The following is a 21,514-nucleotide window of genomic DNA, read 5'->3' as shown; positions in this document are numbered from 1 at the left end:
TTTGACTAGCCTAGAACTGCTGTTTCTTAAAAGCAAACACATTTCAAAGCACTACAACAACTACTCATGAGAACAATGAAACATGCTGTTAATGATCATCTTCACAAGCATCTATACGTTCACAATTTAACATTTATTTTAAGCCTCCTCTTTCTGCTTTGACATTGCGAACAAAATGTGTCAATACTGTAGAAGAATCTTCTGTCTGTAGTTTGCCAAAGAAACAGCTTTGTAAGCAATGCCTTGTCTTTGCAGTAATCACAGATGTCATTCATCCCAATTAGAATAGTCAACAGTTTCCAGTCCTCATCAAAGTCAACATCCTACAGCAAAACACGGGGAGAAAAATCACAACAATGCCAAGATTTCACAATCTGTATTTGTAGGAAAAAGCATATTCAAAAGCACTGTAACAAAATAATACACTTACCTCATATCTTTTTAGAGTATCAATCAAATGTCTGACTTGTTCAGGAAGATTACTAGGAAGACAACAAAATTCATATCGTCAGCTGATAAAATACCACAGCAAAATTAAAAATATCTTGATGGCATATTTTCAAATGTTTTATCTCATTTATGATTAATGACTATTGATGTACTGGCATTTACAAGGTGTTGTGTCCCGTTACAGCCAGGTTAAATCCAGTCTCGCAGAGGGGAGCCGGGGTCCCATGGACCGTCTTAGTTGGGGCGGGTCCCACTAAATGGGGGTTGAAGAGTCGAATGATGTCTAAATCATAAACACAGAACAGTCTGGGTCACAAATGCTGTATGCTTTTTAAGTATTTTGCAACAGATTTCGGTTTGTAAATGCAGAATAGGACTGACATTAAGGCAAAACTACGTACTTGCAAGGGTAATGACATCTTGAAAGGTTCCGTAGCCACCAATGCTGTTAAAATAAGAAATAAATCACAAATTTATTGACAAATAAAAGTCACTTTATTTCTAAAAGTAGCAGTTATAAAGAAATCAAAAGCAATGTTAATATTAGTAATACTCTTACCTCCAAGACACGTGACGAAATTCAATAGGTATGCCAAGAACTGTGGTTGCATTTGCACCAATTGCTGTCTACAAGTGAGAGAATTACAATTATTAGAGATTATTATGATTATAACTTTATTCGCCAAACACCAGTATTATCAGTAACTGTACTAGTTATAAATGTGTTCTTATTTTGCTATCTGCTTAAAAGGATCATGAACTGCTTTTGTTTTTTTTTATTTTGTACTGTTCTCTGAGGTCCACTTATAATGTTATCAAGATTTTTGCATCAAAAACATCATAATTTAGAAGTAATAGGCTATTTTCTGTCCACCCTCATCAGAACGCTCCGTTTGAGTAGGAGTGGAGGATTGTAGACTCGGAAGTAAACTCCCACTGCTATAATTTGGCTAATAGTTGTGCATGTTTGACAGCTTCCGTCCTTCACAGATGGATCTTGTGCCTTGTTTGTAAACGAATCCACGGTAAAATTAAGTGAACAAAGGACCAAGTTCTTACTGACGTGGTCTGGTACTTCATTAAAAACAAAGTTCATCCACTCTTTACTAATGTCGGGATCAGAAGGAAGGCAATGAAAAGTTTTTTTCCCCACAGCTTGGCACTTCACAGAGTCTTTTTGTCTTCGGAGCCATCTTTATCATTTGGTTTCTGTGTAGACCTGCATTTGCCTCTTGTCATTTTCCCACTATGTGCGATAATCGGTGGGCGGGGCTACACAGGCAATGATGTAGAATCAGTGGGCGGGGCAAAACAGGGAGCGCTGTAAAAGCAGGCATTGATCATCTTCTGCAGAGGCGGTGTTTAGCCACATTATTACATAATAGAGTGGTAAATTCCACAAGCTGTCATTTTGGCAGACTGGCTTCAATACAAACTGTTTTTAGAATAATGAGAAAGTTTTGAGTTCTGAAACTTACAGGATGTTAACAATGAAAGTCAATGGTAACCAAAAGTGCTTTTGTATTCCACAGAAGCAAGCAAGTCATAAAGGTTTGGAAAGACATGAAATTATGACAGAATTTACATTTTTGGGTGAACTATCCCTAATGTTAACTTGATTTTGCCTCATGAGTGAATGTGATTAAAGGTAGTGTATAATTCATTCTGTTGTCAGCTAACTAATGAACAGTGGTCTTTAAAACTGAAAAGGAAAGAGTCAATAATCACACTCACCGTCAATGAATCCCCAAGGGCAGTGATCACTTTAATATCCGCAGCCTTCACCAGCTCAACTACAATAGAGATACAGCGAATCAGAAGATCAGATACCAAAACATGATCTAAAGATTCTGCTGTAATGAAGTTTGCCTGTGGTACAACAATAGCTAACATTCATCACCAATGATACACATCAGCATCTAGGTAAAAATGCCCTCACAGCCTCAAAGAAAATGTGAAAAATCTCATTAAAAACCTGTCCCAATCCTGACTAGTACTGGCAGCTTGAATAATCAGGTTTGACCGTATTGACTTGAGATCAGAAGTCTGCATTCATCACACTATGTGGGCAAAACACTGACTCTAGACCAGCCTACCTGAGGTGGGCACAGAAGAGGAGGGGCTCATGTCAGGACACATGAAAGGTGGGTGTTTGAAACTGATTGGCCTGGTCTTCTCAGGAAACTCCTGTAACAAAATAACATGCTGGTTAAGGTGAGGTCACAACTAAGACATCATTCAGGCCACGGACTACACTATAGACCAACCAGATACATTGTTTACATTATGATTTAATACAGATAAACCCATCAGAAGGTTGTATTTATGGCCTCATGTGACATTCCAACACAAAAACATCCTTGATGGTCAAAACATTTCCATTACAAATACACAAACGCACCTTTCTAAGTGCTTCCTGACTATAGTGACTGAGTCCTTCTTCATATTCCAGCCTCCACTCATCACCTGAAAACATATTAAGATCCATAAGCTCTTTAGGCTCAATAAAGGTCAAAATATAACAGTCCAACTTCCACGAACTAGCACTTAAGCCTTCAACATTGGTCCACGCAAGCATCTCATTCCTTCATCCCAGATCAATCTCACACATGTAACATGGGCCCTGTGCTCCAGCTTATCTTCCCAGCTCTGGATGCTTCTAGCACTTACCTTTGACAGGACAGAGGGCTAGCAAGCAGGTTGCCACGGCAATGAAAAGCCACTCCATGGTGGAGCGTTTCCAAGCGGTTAGCACAATGGATGTGTGTGCAGAGAGAACGGGGCCATTATATCGGTGCCCCTTTATCTCCCCCACCCAAAACAGCTGAGTGACAAAGTTCAGGCCCACCGACATAAAGCATGATCCAGGCACACATGCAACTGCCTGAGGACTGGTGGCCATTCACAACTTTAGACAGCTTTAATAGAAACTGTGTCGGACTGGGGCCTGGGAGCTCAATGCAGATCTGGACCAGGCGTGATGTTGTGCACACTGGATGTGTGTTTGGACCGAATAGCATCTGTAGGTCTAATTATAAGATAGGAAATTACATTCAGCTGTGAACCCATTGATTTTTATTAGTTATTTAGAAACATTGCCATTTGAAAATGTAATTACTTTCTTTTTAAGTCTCATCCATTGTTATCTCAGTATTATGAGTGGTTTGATTACATGGAACATAGAGGAATCTGTTATATTACTTTCAAAGCTTCAAACCATTGCTGAATTGTGAGAACTCTGCAAAAACAAACTAATGCTCGGGTGAATCTTCACAAGAAAAACAGTTCTTTACATCCTATTCACATACATATGCTTACATTACAGATTTTTTTTTTTACACACCAAAAAGTTGCGGTATTGCTATATTACTTGCAATGACAGACACCATTGCCAAATAATCAATAGATATTCTAGACATGCTCACAACTGAAATTATCTGAAATATTTTTCATCTGAAAAAGAACCTATAACTGAGATTTAACTCACAAACAGCCACATCCCAAAACAAATGGATCAGCTTCAGGTTCTCACACCGAGCTACAGATCTTACACGCGTGTCATCAAAAACATTTCTGAGAGCATTCAATGTACTGATCCTAAAATAAAAATGCAAGAAGGCGTCTTATAATACCAAAAACCGAGTATTAAAGTCATTCAGCAACCCATTCGTCAATTCAAATATTTTATGCAGAGGAATTTAAATCTCATTTTGAAAAGTTTTGGAAAGGCTGAATGACTAATGATGAATAAGGTTTGAGGTTACTAGAGCTTCAAAAATCTGAAACATACTGGACACCAGCCATAATTGCACTAAATTAGTATCATAAACACCCTACAGAGACACTTTTGTAACAATGAAAGGAAGTCAAGGGCAGTAATCATCTGAATGATTCAATATTTGGCAAGGTGAGCATTTATGGCAATAAAAAGCCTTATGAAAAACTGCTAACCTTAGATTACTAACTGTGTAGTTTATTCATATGTTTCTGTGCACATTTGAATCGAGAGAGTGAAATCTATGTCAATGTGCTGCTGAAAACTACTTTTTTCCAAATACTTGTTATAAATAATTTCAGGACATCTGGAAAAAAAAATCTGCTAGCAAGCCACTTAAATCATGCTGAGAGTATGAACTTTTTACATATCGAATTCAGAGCGCAGTCCACCTCGCACTCTGCATTCCAAAGAGGCATGGTGTCCAAGTTTGAATTTGTACCAAACTTAATACAAAAAAAAAAAAAAAATGTGAATGGGTTGCACAAAATAGGTTCGATTCTTGGCTTTTAGCACAGTGGCAAGCAAAAGCAGAAACAACTAATGGAGTTCATTCAGCTATGTTGTCTTCCCCCCCCACATAGTGAGTGTTGATTTGCACAAATGTTATTTCACCTGGCAAAACCCTGAGGCGAACATTTAAGATATTGTAGAAGTTCATCTAGTTTTTCCCCAAGCCACAGTTAAAAGACAAAGGAGGGGGTGGACAGGGCAACAAGAGTCCTGAAAGCTCTTTTGGGGTTAACAGGATTAAAGACCACAGCAGGTACAGGTGTCAGCGGCTGTCCCGGGGGAGAGATGCTATTGGGCCTCAATTCGTTCTCCAATAATCCTTGTCCAATTTGGTCACCTCCAGTCTGATCCCTGCTCTCTCATTGTTCTTCAGGCTCTCCGGCTGGCTGCTCAGGCTGGGCTGGAGGTCTAGGGGGTGCTGGAGGGGCTCTGGGTACAGCTTGGTGCTGTCTCTGCCGATACGCGATTACTGTGCCCAAGAGCAGAGCAATGACAGTCATGAGGTAGAGATCCCACTCCGGACCCAGTAACTGGTCAAGATCCACCTGAGATAGAAGATCCTTCAGCAAGGAAAAAAAAAAAGATTAATGTTATTGGTTAGTCCTTGACTTGAGGCAAATCAGATTTCAGGTGGATTCTCACTGAAAAATTTGACTTACATTAAGATCTTGCAGGTACTCTAGTGCATAAATAAGGCCCAGCTTGCACAGGGCCAGGAACACAGGAACTTGGGCGTCAGGACTGGCTTCTGCAGCCATGTCATAGAAACGTTTAGCCAGATGAATGTCCTGTGGAGGAACAATCCAAAAAATTAGTGCACTGTATACACTACAGATTAAATGTGGTCAGTTAAGAACGTTTTTAGAAAGAAATTATTACTTTTATTCAGCAAGGATGCATTAAAATCAAAAGTGACAGGGAAGACATTTATGATGTTACAAACGTTTTCTTGATTTAAATAAATGCTGTTCTTTTGAACTTTCTTTTTACAAAGAATCCTAAAAAAATGCATCTCAGTTTCTACAAAAATTCTATAAAGTAAAACAAGTTTCAACATTGATAATACGTTTCTTGAGCACCAAATCAGCATATTGGAAATAGGAATGATTTCTGAAGGATTTGCAATCACAGGAATATATATATATATATATATATATATATATATATATATATATATATATACATTTGCATTAAGATTTTTTTTATATATTTTTATTTATTATTTTTTTTTTTTTGAGATAGGGGGCGGGGGCGGGAAAGGTCCACGAGCCGGGATTCGAATTCAAGACGCTCTTAGCAAAATAGTGCTGTAAAAAAAATTTTTTTTATATTGTAATAATAGGTTACAATTTTACTGCAGACTTGGGGTGCATAAAACATGTTTTACAAAACATCTCACAGACCCCAATCTTTTGAATGGTAATGTACATGGTTGCTTATATGTAAATATGCATAGATATTTCACCTGTTTAATACCAAGGCCCTTCTCATGCATATAGCCTAGGTTGAACATGGCCTGTGCACTGTGCTGTTGCTCAGAGGCCAGACGATAATGAATGACTGCAGTCTGTTATTATAGTTCAGTTCAGTGGCATTGGCGTATGATTGTTAGTCAGCTTGATTGTGGTTATTGCTGTTGTGTGATATGATATGATAAGAGAATATAAAACAGATACTGATACAGAGGTCCTGTGTTTTCAATAGCTTGATAGAGCCTCAAACCATTTTTAATAACATGTTATTAAAAAATATGTTTTTATTTTACAACAATGATTGTCTGACTTTACATTGTCCTGCTTATTACGTAGCTGTGTACCAAGTAAGTAAATAAATGGGCATGGTATAGTGAAATTGCGTATTTTATCAATATGTAATCATTTTTTTTAAAGAGTAATATGAAAGTAATATGAGTATGACAAAGATCTGTTGCCAGGGACAATAGTAAAATAGCAGCAATGATACTGAAATGTAAGACAGCAGGATGCTGCGAATGACCAATCAGAATCAAGTATTTGAGCGTGCCATGTAGTATGCAGTTATATTTGTCTCACTATAATGGTTGTAAGGTCATCAAAGCACTTAGGCATTTTGCTAGAGTGACTGAGTGGGTTGAAGAGAACAGTCTAACCTTGAGCAGCTGCTCTGGTCCAGTGGAGCAAAGCCCGTGGGTACGTTTCATTCTCATTGAAAATCTGTGATCCCTCTGAAAGACACATACACAGAGTCAGATTTATTATTACAATGTGAAATGGCTTAATTTAGCTGGGTTTTAATTTACCAAGGGACAATAAACATGAAGGGAACATCTTTATACGTCGTCTCTCAGGCTTTTAATTTTACAAGGGGTAATATTTATGAAGGGGCCAAGGGACAATAAACATGAAGGGAACATCTTTATACGTCGTCTCTCAGGCTTTCTGTGCAGAATGCTCTACCTTCACAAAGATTCTGTGACCTTCTTTGGGTTTTAAGATCACTAATAATTATGCTTTAAAGAGGCCATGAACTGAGAAATGAAAATTCCCTTGATCTTTTGACATATATAAAACATTCTGTAAGTTTCAGAACTCAGAAGACTTTCTTGACGGTGTAGAAACAGCTTATATTGACGCCAGTCTGCCAAAACAGCAGGCTGTTGAATGTGCCACTTTATGATGTAATAATGTGGCTAAACACCACCTCTGCGGAAGATGATCAACGCCTGTTTCTACATCGCTGCCTGTTTGGCCCCGACTACCGATTCATGCACGTAGTGTAAAAAGCAAGAGGTGAACGCAGGTCTACGCAGAAGTTAAACAATAATGATGGCTCTGAAGGCAACAAGACGCTGGGCAGTGCCAAAAACACAGCCTGCGTCCCAGTGTGCATACTATCCATCCTAAACTCTGAGATATTAGCAATTTTCAATACTATTTAGGGCAAATAGGGTGGACAGTATGCACACTGGGATGCAGGGAAAGTCTTTGCAGTGCCTTCCTTCTGATCCCAACATTAGGAAAGAGTAAATTAAATATATTCTTAATAAAGATACAGACCGCGTCAATAAGAACTTGGTCCTTTGTTCACTTATTTTTACCACGGATTCATTTACAAACAAGGCACAATTCGACACAGGATTTTCAGAATCCCTGAAACTAAAAGACAATGCTGTGCCGACAGTAATGTCGCACCACACAAGTGTGAGTAACTGTTTTTTATTACATGGTCACTACTGCTTTGTCTGTTGTTACAGATCGTTTGATATGTTCTGAGTATTTATGCATTTTTAACCTAAAATACAGCAGCGTCCATCGATGAAGGATGTGTGCTGTCAAACATACACAACTATTAGCCAATCACAGCAGTGGCCGTTTACTTCAGAGTCTACAATCCGCCATGCCTATTCAAACAGAGCGTTCTGATGAGGAGATTAAAAACAGGAGAGAAAACAGCCTAATTCTTCTGAATTATGTAATTTGATGTAAAAACCTTGAGAACATCATAAGGGGACCTCAGAGAACAGTACAAAATAATATAAAAAGGAAGCTCATGACCACTTTAAAAAAATAACTCATAATATACAGATTTCCATGGCAGTTTTCATTAGCATATCAGTGACAAAACATTAATTTTAATTGTAATCATTTCTTAAAAGTAACATCTTGATTAACTAGCAAAAGCATTTGTATATTTTAGAGCAGAACATGAAATAATAATAATTATATTCCCTTAAGAAATGCATACTCTCCATAAAATATAAGTCATACATCCAAGACTTTTCCAGGCCTAAAAATAACAATTTTAAAATTTCCAGCTTTTAATGACTATGGGTGGGAAATCTGTTCTCTATTTCAAATTTCAGCTTATTGTCAGGGCAGAATGTGAAGGTAAAGTATACATAAACTGTTTTTTTTGTTATTCATATTTTTTTAAATAAAGACATGGTTTAAAAAAAAATTATGGTTAAATGGCAGATGCTGACCAACTATTATTAGACCAACTTTTGACCTAATACCAAAATTAATTTGCATGTAGGTGTTGGGAGTTTAGCGCCCTCTGGTGGTAGTGGCAAATCACTGACTCACTTTGATCAAGGATGAAGGCCACATTGCTCTGGGCGACCTCGTAGCCCTGTTCGGACAGCAGTAGATACTGTACTAGAGCAGAGTCCATGTCGCCCTCCTTAAAGCTTCCGTATGCTGCCATGAGTCTCTCAGACCAGCGGCCGCGCTCACACACGTTCTTGAAGAGCTGTTCTCACACACATACATTCATGGTAAACTATCAGAGAAGTTTTTTGAAACATGGCTATGCATGATGAAATTGCGTCTCACCTCCACTGCAGTGTGGCAGGAGCGCATGACCCCAGTCCCCGTGGCATGCATCTGAGCTAGATTGTAGAAGGCTAGGATGTGACCCGCTTGAGATGCCAGGTTAAAGAATTTAAGAGCCTGCTTATAATCACGCTTCACCCCGATTCCATCTAAAATATGAAGAAAGTGAAAGTCATAAATGTACTTTTCATACTCTCAACACCCACCAGCTGAAATGACTAACACGCTTCTCAGTCCTCAATGTTTGTCAAGATCCTGCCAAAGCAGAATGCAGGTGGGAGTTTGTCAGGGCAACAATCACCTAGGCAACCAAACCAAAAGGAGTTAGCTGTGATTTAAGATAAAAATAAGATAAATGGCTATTGAAGTGGTGGAAGAGTGAGCTAGACAGGCAGGTAGAAAAAAGGGAAAAGAAAAACAGAAATATATCCTGAAACAATATTTTTAGAACAGAGCAAAGCTTGAAAAATTCACAATGTACATTTTCATGGTTTTTCCATAATTGTTTAAAATGTTATTTTACAAAAGTCTATTAAATAAATACATAAAATATCAGTATCAGTTCTTGTTATTATTATATTTTGGAATTTGGAATTTGAATATTGAAAATGTTCCATGGCCTTTGCTGGCTCAATAAAACCTGTTCCTTTGTTTCATAAATGGCTGACTATTTTTCTTTTTGCAGTAACAGCAGGAAAAGTAAAGAAACAGAAGTGAAGGGAAAAAACTGAAAGCAAATTATTCACATGCAATTTCTCTGACTGACACACACTTACTGTAGTACATGGTTCCCAGCTGCAACTGTCCGTCCACCCAGCCTTGCTCTGCAGCCTTCTGAAAATACTTCAGTGCCAGGTCATAGTTCTGCAGGATCGAGAAGAAACAATGACTCAAAAGATCTTTGAGTAATTGCATAATGTTCATCTCATCTAGGAAACTCACCACAGGAACACCCCTTCCATACAGGTAAGCCATACCGAGGCCACTCTGGCCAACCGGATTTCCCTAAAAAGATGCCAACAAAAATTACAGATTAGAGAAAATTAGAAAATTAACAGTTTCTGAATCTTGACAGGGAAAAATTATTCTCACCAAATCTGCAGCCTTTTTGAAATAATGCAGGGCCGTGTCATTGTTCTGAGCCACATACTCACTGCCTTCAGAGTACATCTGAGACAACAGAATGAGAGTTAAAGAAAGAAAAATGCACACAGAGGTTGAACAACAGTGAGATCATCTAAAGTCCAGGAAAACTAAAAATAAGGGACTTGTTAAGTCTATACCTTTCCAAGGAAGGCCATTGCATGCGTGTTCCCTGCATTTGCTGCTTGGTTGAAGTACTCATATGCTCGCTAAAAATAATGACAAATAGAAAGTAACTATAAAATCATTATTTCAAATTATTAGAACAATTGCACATAAAATGGCAGAGCCAAAAAAAAAATACCTGATGATTCTGTTCCACACCTCGTCCTCCATGTAAGTGTAACTGGCCCAGGCCCACCTAGACAAGAAAATTTAAATGTGATAGTAACAGTCAAAAATACAAGTACATAAGCCCATTAGCTTTTGTAGTGGTAAAGTATGTGTTGGTTTTGAGGTTATTGCACAGGGTGAAATTCTTCTTACAGATGAATCAGAATGGTTTTATTTTACCTGTGCCTGCACATCTCCTTTCTCAGCCAAGAACTGGTAGTACTGGATTAAATCCTCCTCTAGCATTCCACTGCTAGAACCAGGACTTTCCACTTCATCTAAGAGCCGGATCCGCTGTACTGCACTGCCCCCTGTCAGGGATACATCGCTGGCCACTAATCAAAAAACAAAAGTCTTAGGTTACTTTGATATTACAAGACTTAATCATCACTGAACTCAAATATGGACAGAGTGAGAACAACTGAGCAGTACCAGTGATTATTCATGAGCAGTATGAGTGTAATTCAAATTAAAAACAAATTTCTACAGAGATTTTAGTTTTATGGTCCCACTGCACTGCTCACATGCAGTATTTAAGTCACTAAACGTTTCCTTAGACTGGGGAAAAAGGGGAGTGGTGACCAAGGATCCAGATAACATCTTTTAAAAGATGCTGTTCTGAAATTCGGTATGTTTAGACATATGAGGACTGCATATAAATGTGACAAGATTTACCATGATTGGCCACTAGTCTGTAGTGAGTGAGAGCAGATTCACAGCTCTGAGGAACCCCAACACCTCCCCAATATCTGTAGCCCTGGGAAAAAAAATAAAAATGATGGCATTTAGCAGAGGGCACAGCCAGGAATTGCAGGATAAACACAAGCCTACACAGCACCAATGCATTAAGAAAGTAGTCATGGATAAATTATGGTGCCACATGATCTGAGGTTTCAACTTTGTTGCATGTAACTGAGCCAACATGTTGGTCAGAACTTCAATAGATCCAAAGGTTTGTTTAGACACTGAACTTGATATATGCAAAGTCAAATAAAGACTTGACGCATACGATAAGCATGATAATTTCCTCAGTGGAACAGGATCCTCCCTTGTTTAAAATACAGGACACAGAGAATCATTCTTCTTACCAGAATCATATGAGCTACTAGGTTTCCACCCAAAGCTCCAAAAGTGTAGTACACCAATGCCTGCAATTAGATGAAAAACAGCATTTTCATTAAACATTCACATTTAAAATAAGCAGGGTGTGCTTTCTAGATAAATATCATTAGGGAATACCTTTGCTTGACTTGAGTTCACCCCTAATCCTGCAGCATATAGGAAACCAAGTGCCTGTGTGAACACAAATTGAAAATTGCTTTCTCAATGTAAAAAGAAAAAAAAAATAGTAATGATATAAAATGGAATAAACTTTTCCTGATGCAATAGTACAGCAGTGATACAACCCCACACACAGCTGCTATTCTTAAGAAACAGCTTGAAATGAGTCACAGGACAAAAAAAGCATCAGCAACGTAGAAAGAAAGATGACATTTAGTTAATAAACAGTTGCTATTACAGTCTGGGCTTTAGGGGAGCCCTCCAGTGCCAGTTTCTCAAAGATCTCCTTTGCCTGAGGAATGCTCTGGGGTAAGTAGTCTCCAAACAGCATGGCATATGCCACCTTCTCCATGGCCTTGGCATGACCCATCTCTGCAACTTTCAGGAGTCTGTCATATAACCTGTAATGCAGAAGTAAATATAAATATGAATATACACTACTGTTTAATATTCTGTGCTTGGTAAGTCTCTTATGCTCACCAAGAAAGCATGTATTTTATTAAAATACTTAAAAACATAATATTGTAAAATATTGTTACAACTTATATTTTGTATTTTAAAGAATTTAAAAAATTAATTTTCACTCAATGACAAAGCTGAATACATTTTCAGCAGCCATTACTCCCGTGTCACAATTAAGAAACCATTCTAATATGCAGATTTGGTGCTCAAGAAAATCTTCTAGTCATTATTAATTTTGAATACAGTACTTTTAATATTTATAATAGTTTTTTTCAAGTTCAAAAGAATTTATTTGACACAGAAATCTTTTTTGACATTAGAAATGTCCCTTTTGATCTGTTTTAAGCATCCTTGATCAATAAAATTTCATTAAAAAAAAAAAAAAAAGTATACCTTAGTTCAATTATACATGTTAATACTTTTGACTCCAATACAGAAACCAAAACTATCATACACGGCAAAGTAAAACTAAATAAAAAATTTGCAAAAACTGTACCTTCAATCCCATTAACATCAATAACTACAATGATAACTATATAGGTACAGTTTTAATCTCATTCAATTTTAATATCATTCTAAATGTAAAAGAGTAGCAGAGCTACAACAATAGCACAGAGGAACAATACTGTTGGAATTACTTTTCACAACAATTTTTTTTTCAGCTGATGAATAGCCAACCACAATCAGAATCAGCCAGAGTATTTAAAGTACAGTTTTTGCACAATTCTTCAGATAGTGTATAGGTTCAAGACATAAAAATAATAAGAAAACTGTTAAAACAGCACTGCAAGAACAAATACATGGCTCCACACCACTCACTCGTTCTTCTGGCTCCTTCTGTTGGTGCTGTTAATCATCTTTATTGCATCCTGGTACTGTTCTTCAGCCTCTTCCACCAACCGCCTCTGCTCTGCTTGCTCTTCCGCTGTGAGGACAGATAATTACACATGCATTTGGTGTAACAACCGAAAGTGCTAAAAATCACAATTAATTTATAGTGCAGGTTAAGTTGGCATTGAACTTTTCATATCTAGGCTACTATTGCAGAAGAGTAAGAGTAGCAAAAACTACACTACGCTACCATTAACAGCTCACTCACTTTCACAGAAGCCCCATTTCTTATCAGTGTTGTAGTTGTATGTTGTGGCACACCACAGCCTCCCATCTCCTCTGCCTTCAGTAGTGCACTCCGAATACTCTTTCTCTTGGAAAAGAAAAGGAAAGATGCAGGGCTCTCCAGAGGCTGTTCCACCAATCGCCACCGGAACTTTGATAAACACCAATGAGAAAATGACACAATAACCAGATACTTTCACAGGAAACAAACGACACACTTGTGAATGCATGGGTGAGCAGGCTTCTTTTCTCAATAAAAACTGCAAGCTGTGATGCGGAGAGCAGCAAAGAAAGATCAAAGAAAACCCTAAACTAAGCGACATAGGACTCGAACGGTATCAAAAACTTGAATATGTGAGCAAAAGATTAGCTACGTAGTAAAGAGAGATTAGTAAAATTATTCTAAATGTAAAGAGAAACCTACAGACGAAACCTGAATACTGTATGTTATTCAGGAAGCACCTGCAGACCCCATCTGGATCTACTCACCTTCTTTATGACGCTCCTCTGGTGGAGGAGGTTGACTCGGAAGGTCTTCCTGTTCAACCCCCTCAACCTCACTCTCTACTCCAGTGTCAGTTGTACTGCTCTCGGTCTGGGCATCTGGGACATACGCATGCCCCGCCATAATTTTGGAGCCATCATTATCATCTGTGCTCTGACCATAGACAGAAAACATGGAATAATTAGTAAATAAATAAAAATAGTTTTAAATAAATAAATAAATAAATAAATGTGTGTGTGTGTGTGTATGCATGTATGTATTTGTGTGTCAGAGAGAGATCTTTTTGTACATGAATGTATACACACAATTAGTCAAAATAATATATATCACTATTTTCACTATTTGTGTATATTTTAAGAAAAAAAATACATTTTAAATTTTACACTGAGAACATGAAAACCTAATTTATTTTTCTCAAAATGCAATACCAGGAATCACTAAACACAAAACACTTCTACCCAACTGCATATTAACTGGCTCTGATAATATATGATTATGTTTAAATGCTGTATTACCTGAGACTCACCACCCTCTGCAACTCCATCATCTTGAAGTACTTCTGCAATCAAAATGCACAACTCATATACACTTCATATAGAACACGTTAAGATATTAAATGTAAATGCTAAATAGCTTACTTCACGTCTAAATGAACACACATTTTCCTAATAATTGAAAAATAGCCTCTGACTCACCAGCTGTCACTTCCAAAGTCCACAGCTAAAGCCACAAGAAGGACCAGACAAGACTTCTTAGTGGGGATTCATGTTGCCAGAGTGTGCAAAACGCAGTGGACTAAAAATCTGACTTAATTAAACCTGCACACTAACTGAACTGTCTGTTGTCCTAGCTAGACATTTAGCTGTATAAATCTGTCAGTGAACTGCACCTGACTGCATAACCGACTAGCTAAAGAACTTGACCAGCGAGCCGGTCAACCAGAAACTTCTCCCAAGAGCAAAAATGGGTTATAATAAAACAACCCATTCGCAAAAACAGGACATTAACACCCTTACCAAAGCATTTTGAGCTAGCAACTCAATGTAACTAACTCAGTGACAGCCTGTCTGCACAGCTAGCACAGCTAAACACACAACACTCCCCAGAGACGAATGCCGTGTCGGTCGCGGACCATGAAAACATTCCAAGACGATTTCCGGAATAATGTTTCCAAGGCACCTGCAATGTTTATCAAATTCAACAACACAAGACTGTAGCAGCTTTGCCGTCGTTAGGGTTTCTCGTGTTACAGTATATTTCTGTTCACTGACCGACCCCCTATTTCCTAATCCGCTGCGGCTTCACCAATCAGGAGACGGGTTCGTAGATAATAGCCAATCGCTACGCTCCATGAGTCAGTTGACCAATCAGATGCGCACACACAAGAGTATTTTCCTGAGATACGCGAATGGAGCAGACGTGTACACCACAGTTTGCAGGAAGTGAGAACGCCTTTGAACAGCTGACTCTCTTTCAGCCGAGTGTGAAGTAAACAGTATGGGAGTTATCAAATATTATATTCTTATTAGAAATAAATATTTTAATTAGTCTACAAATATTTTAAAAGTCCACACTCATAAGCGATAATGGTTCTTAAAAGTTAAAACATTTATTTCTTGTTTTATTACAACACAGATTTGACAATGTATTTAAGTGGTATCATGATTATACAATCAATTCGACTTTTGCATCTTCACAGACAAACATATTTTCACTTATAAAATACTTAGTTTTAAATAGTTCATTATATCTGGAATGCCCAGACATAATATTCAAACACACATATTACATTCAAACACGAGAAGCACTAATGCAAATGCAATAGCAAATACAAAAAAAAAAAAAAAAAAATCCAGGCACCTATTTTTCACTGTAAAGGCACAGATGTTTGTTGGAATCCAGCAATTATCTAGCGCATGCAGTAAATACAACAAGTGTTTCATCTTTGCAGGTGTTTTTTTTAATCTATTTGTATTATGTCCCGATTTTCTGGCATGGCACAACATGAGCTTTGGCTTAACAGAGTCTTGCTCCGTAACCAAACGTCTGTTTAATGGCATCAAAGTAGTATCTCTGCCAGCCCTCTTTCATTCTTTCCTCCTCATTGCTGGGAACTCCTCTGGCCTCCAGAATCAGCTCTGTCTCACTGCCTTGATTTACGAAGTTTAAAATGACAGTTGCTGCGTGTCCTGAAAGAGAGTTAGAAAGAACTCAGATTTAAGCAAACAGATCCAACAATAGTGATGAACGCTGGCCATAAACAATCAACGAGCAAAACATTTCATAGACTTTCCTTAATATATACAACACAAATAATATAGAAAAATAAAAAACAAATAATATTGAAAATGATTATGATTACTAATATTAAAGGAGCATGTGGATTCATTAAAAAACACTACATTAATATATACAATAATAAACCATACCAGCTGGCCAACTTGAAAACCTCCATTTCATGACAATTTTCTGGTCTGGAATCTGAAAGAGAAATGGGCAATTTTACAAAATCTATATTGAAAATTATGCGTCAATTGAGAAATGCATGAAAAAAGTGAAATTCTCACCAGATAAATCAATTAAACCAAATTAGTTGATTTAACAGTTAAAAATCATTATAAGAGATTCATTCTCACCAGTTCTGCAAACTGCCCATTAACATTTCCTTCCAGCAGCCGGAATTTGCCACCTGAGCACCCATCCACAAAGGCAGCCAGGTGTGTAAATGCTTGTACCATCTACACACAGAAAAACAAGGAGCTAGTGAGTTCAGCATCAAATAATCTATGTATAAAGGATACATATACATTTATTGTTTCAACTGCGTATGTATGGGACTGACAGGGCAAGAGAGGAGTTTATTCTGACCTCTTGGTTTAGGAAAACCCTGTACAACTCTTCTGGTGAGGTGAGAAAGGTATCTTTATAGTCAAAGATACTGTTGAAATTTTAACTCCAGTGTTGGGAGTGCTTTTTGTTGTGGAGGATCCCATCTGTGGTGGGACCAAAACATTTATACTCAATTTTGATACAGAGCTGAAATATTAATGTGCACACATATCACTTGAATCCAAAAACAAACAATAAAATGCAACTGACAATAAAATACAGAGTGGATGTATGACCAGCATACTGTCTAGTATATATTTGCGTTACCAGAAAAATTAACAAGAACTTACTTGGGTTTTGTCTAGTTTGACCTTGGCTTGTGTCTCCTGATTCTGTCCGTTAATTGCATTTTCTGTTGGTAAAATCATACCCTGAGAGAACTCTGTATAAACAAGTTATGAGAATGTGATGAGCTGCACAAATAAAACAAGGCGGAAATTACTAATAGATGACGTTTTAGATCCATCACCTGTTTTGAGATGTTTGACATAGTTGCCCAGTGCCATTCTGATTTTCTTGACTCCCTCCTTCCTCATGAGGTCAGTCAGAGGTGTGTTTGGCTGGTCTTTACAAAGTCTAACACAAATCTGTACAAACAAACAAAAGTTAGATTTGCATTCAACATGCTCGCTCGCTCGTCGTGGCCTAATGGTTAGAGAGTCGGACTCCCAATCGAAGGGTTGTGAGTTCGAGTCTCGGGCCGGCAGGAATTGTGGGTGGGGGGAGTGCATGTACAGTTCTCTCTCCACCTTCAATACCACGACTTAGGTGCCCTTGAGCAAGGCATCGAACCCCCCAACTGCTCCCCGGGCGCCGCAGCATAAAATGGCTGCCCACTGCTCCGGGTGTGTGTTCACAGTGTGTGTGTGTGTTCACTGCTCTGTGTGTGTGTGCACTTCGGATGGGTTAAATGCAGAGCACTAATTCTGAGTATGGGTCACCATACTTGGCTGAATGTCACGTCACTTTTTTTTTTAGAAAGAGTCTTTAATTGGGAGAGAGGTTCACTTACATCTAAGTCATCCATGTCATTTTCATCAGAGAGATTCAGTATTTCCACAGTGCCTTTATATTTGATTCCTATTTTATTTGTACCTACAGTGAAGAAAAAAACATGTCTTTTATTTCACCACAACATTCAATTATTATGTTGTGTGTGCAAACAGAACTTTGACTCACCAGTCCATGAGGCTTTAACAACCCACTCATAGAAGTAGATGAGTTTCCCTTTGCGGTTGTTGATAGAGGCCTCGCCATCTATATTGCTGATGTCTGTGATCTCGCATGAGCCTTCTTCACCCTCTACACGAAGCCCAAGAAGAAGGCTATTTATTGTATCTTGAGACCAGCTTGTGACGTCTCTCTCTGTCCTGTGGTTTACGATTAAGAAAAATAAACATTTATAAACAGTTTATTTGATAGAATTAGCATATATATTCACATTTCAAAAGAGAACTATGCAACTACTAATAATTGCAGTTTCTCCAAATTGTATAGGGGAGTAAATGTGTGTGTGTGTGTGTGTGTGTATTAGTGCTGTCAAATGATTAATTGCGATTAATTACATCCCAAATAAAAGGTTTTTTTGTTTACATAATGTGTACTGTGAATATATTCATAAAATCACACACATGCATGTATATATTTAAGAAAAATATGTTATTTATATATTAAATATATTGACATATAATATAATATATACTGTATGTGTGTGTATTTATATATGCATGATACATATAAATAGTACACATATGGCATATTATGTAAACAAAACTTTTATTTTGGATGTGATTAATCGTGATTAATCATTGGACAGCACTATATATATATATATATATATATATATATATATATATATATATATATATATATATATAAATAAATATATATATATATATATATATATATATATATATATATATATATATATATATATATATATATATATATATAATAGTTATCTATATTAACACTCTCTCTCACACATGTGTGTGCATTTGAGAGCGCAAGGGATAATATAGATAATTATATAATATAGATTACTTATTCAGATAAGTAACATTTTAAGTGGTACATTTCAAAAGACATACTCAGTTTGCTTTTCATCAGAACACCCAGAGTCTAATTCTGTCTCACATTCATGTATTTCCAAAAATAGACTGTGCCAACCACTCACATTCAACTACTGGACATTCCAGAGGCTTCCTCGAACACTGGAAAAACTAAGCTAATGGCTGTAAGAATCAGATGTAGGCAGTATTTGTAAAATATTAAAGAGTTTTTTACGTTTTCTGTGAGGTGATATGCCATTCTCCATTCAAACATTTCTTAATCTGTTTTTTATATACAGTGTTTGGCCGCACGTTGAGAGAGTATATTAGTTTAAAATGATCATTTAAAATGATCAAGTTAAAGTATAGAATGGTCATAATTCTGAAGTCTGTAATAAATAACATGATCTATATACTTTCCCCCACACATTTATGCAGTTTAACTCAACATCTAGATGAATACAAGTGAAGTTTTAAAATAGAATTTCATCTATTAAGAGACACTCCATACAGCTATTTAAACACAAAGGGCGAAAAAACTTGTGGTTTACACGCTGTTGCCGACATGCACGTGTTACATACCAGTGCCAGTTATTGACATTTGTCGCATCTGCTCTTTCTTCCACAATCCAGCGCGGGTCTCCTTCTCCCCATTTGGCCATGACAGAATTTTAAAAGAACTGAGATGTTCCGATAAACTGCGGTTGCGGGATAGTACCTCAGGGATTGACAGATGTAAATTTGTGAATTACACAATAAACGTATGCAGAAGGAGCTCAGCTGATTTGCTGCGTCGATGGAGTAGCATAAATATTCATGAGAATATACAGGACCAGTGAAGGACCGAACGAGAATGCCTATATAAGACTAACAAAACAAATCTCTTAAGGAAATCCGAAGGAGGCAGGGAGGAAATATTCAAGGAGCATTCGAGAGGTTAGTTGTCCGCTTAACTAGCTCGCAGCTGTCCCCCTAGACCTTTATTAAGCCCCCATAGAAAGTCCTAGAACCGGAACTGAGTGAAGAAGCTTCCTTTAGAAACCAGAAACTTGCGGACCTTCTTGGCCAGAGATCTTCATTACCTAAGTTTAAAAAAGAAGGAAAAAGAAGAAAAACCCTCCTTAAAACTCAACTTTCGACTGTATACCAGCCATAAATATAATTTCTCAACTGTACTGAGCTCCCTTTGTGAAAAAGAAGAGCGCTTACTTGTTTTAAATGTGTATATCTTAAATGTGTATATAATCTTAGTGTATTTTATATTACACTGTTCTTCAACTGAACTTTATTATACTTATAATTGAGTACTTGGTCATAATTAAAAAAATGTTTTAATGTTTTTTGATATTTGCACATTACAGTTAAAATATTTAAAAATGCTGGCCTACTAAATTGTAGCTTCATTACAAATCCGTAATTATAAATATATTCAAATACATGACATAAAAGTTTTAAAAGAAATGAGATGACTAGACTTAGTCTGCTTTATATATATATATATAGAGAGAGAGAGAGAGAGAGAGAGAGAGAGAGAGAGAGCAACATTGTACAAGCTTACCATTGTAATGAAGACCTGCCAATGGTTTTATATATAATTGCTTTTGTTTAATACAAATACGACTGTTAAACTTGTTATTATGCACAATGGTAAATTTTCCAAGGGGAATGAAACACAGAAACAATATCCATATTACCTTACTTCAGAATGAATCTGTTATATTTTTATTTTTTTATTTTTTTTCGGTATTAGATGACCCCAATACAAGTGTGAAAATGAGATGTGTGGGAAGAGCACAGTCTGTATGAAATTGACAGGTTTTCTTTTACTCGTCAGTACATAAGTATGTCCAGCAGGTGGAGCTCATGTAAAGAGCGCTGGCCTTCAATAAGACCTGCTGTTATATTAGAAAATGTATTGATTATTGGCATTTGACTGTCATTAACTCACACTGTAATAAAATTAGAGATCTTGCTTTTGATGCTTTCAAAGGAACATGCCTGATCACCCTTTGGAGTAACATAAATCTGGCCTACACCTACCTACAAGTAAAACCAACTGAACTAACAAGTTTGACATATCAGAAATAGTTTAGTCATGCGTTTAGGCTACTATGGTTATATGATTATTTTATAACCCTAACACTCCTGTTCTGATACTTGAGGTGTATATCTAAAATATCTTTAAATGTCTTGACATTATATGTTATTTAAGGGTTTGCCATATTTTTTCTATATATTGTCTTGCCAGGAAATGTATTATGTAAATTAAAAGTACAAGACAAAATGCCTACCTTATGAATTGTTTAAATTAATATAAACAGAGTATAAACCATACAGACAAAGACTATTCTTGATTCCTTTTCAACCTTCTGGAAGTAAATAGCCAACACAGGAAATCAAATGAATTATTCAGAGCAAACTGACAGGTGAGCATCTCATGCACTTCATCAGATCAGATAAACAGGAAAAAAGTGTCTCGTTCTGCTTTGTGTGCTACATTGTTATGTTATGTCAAATTAATACATGAAAAAACATAGCCTTGACATAGCATTAAAAACATAATTGTTCAAATGAATAGAATTATTAAAATGTGCATTTTAGAGTATTTTTTTAATCAAACCAGACAAAAAATGTTATGTTACCTAATAACATAACATCCAATAAAAAATACTATACAATACAG

General features: G+C 36.9%; 2 protein-coding genes and 1 pseudogene across 2 annotated transcripts; all 3 read right to left on the bottom strand.

Annotated features, from left to right (window-relative positions):
- Positions 1–103: 103 nt before the first annotated feature.
- LOC122140906 (phospholipase B1, membrane-associated-like) lies at positions 104–2,957 on the bottom strand. Its single transcript, XM_042746147.1, has 8 exons — positions 2,852–2,957; positions 2,547–2,637; positions 2,185–2,243; positions 1,010–1,077; positions 852–895; positions 613–733; positions 431–482; positions 104–323 (listed from the first exon to the last, which is right to left on the bottom strand). Exons 1-8 carry the CDS (start codon positions 2,936–2,938, stop codon positions 120–122), a joined length of 726 nt encoding a protein of 241 aa, XP_042602081.1. The 5' UTR covers positions 2,939–2,957; the 3' UTR covers positions 104–119.
- A 3,843-nt stretch (positions 2,958–6,800) lies between these two features.
- On the bottom strand, positions 6,801–14,630 carry LOC109101828 (protein sel-1 homolog 1-like). Its single transcript, XM_042746146.1, has 18 exons — positions 14,587–14,630; positions 14,407–14,450; positions 13,876–14,044; positions 13,370–13,537; positions 13,090–13,195; positions 12,047–12,209; positions 11,767–11,820; positions 11,616–11,675; positions 11,203–11,284; positions 10,708–10,862; positions 10,499–10,555; positions 10,335–10,403; positions 10,144–10,221; positions 9,994–10,056; positions 9,828–9,915; positions 9,052–9,200; positions 8,803–8,968; positions 6,801–6,941 (listed from the first exon to the last, which is right to left on the bottom strand). Exons 3-18 carry the CDS (start codon positions 14,012–14,014, stop codon positions 6,862–6,864), a joined length of 1,677 nt encoding a protein of 558 aa, XP_042602080.1. The 5' UTR covers positions 14,015–14,044; positions 14,407–14,450; positions 14,587–14,630; the 3' UTR covers positions 6,801–6,861.
- An 848-nt stretch (positions 14,631–15,478) lies between these two features.
- LOC122140905 lies at positions 15,479–19,515 on the bottom strand (annotated as a pseudogene).
- Between the last annotated feature and the right edge of the window lie 1,999 nt (positions 19,516–21,514).

This window comes from Cyprinus carpio, chromosome B20 (assembly GCF_018340385.1).
Source record: "Cyprinus carpio isolate SPL01 chromosome B20, ASM1834038v1, whole genome shotgun sequence".
NCBI classification, from domain to species: domain Eukaryota; kingdom Metazoa; phylum Chordata; class Actinopteri; order Cypriniformes; family Cyprinidae; genus Cyprinus; species Cyprinus carpio.
The sequence above is the reverse complement of the archived record's forward strand: the minus strand, read 5'-3'. Positions and strand labels throughout refer to the sequence as shown.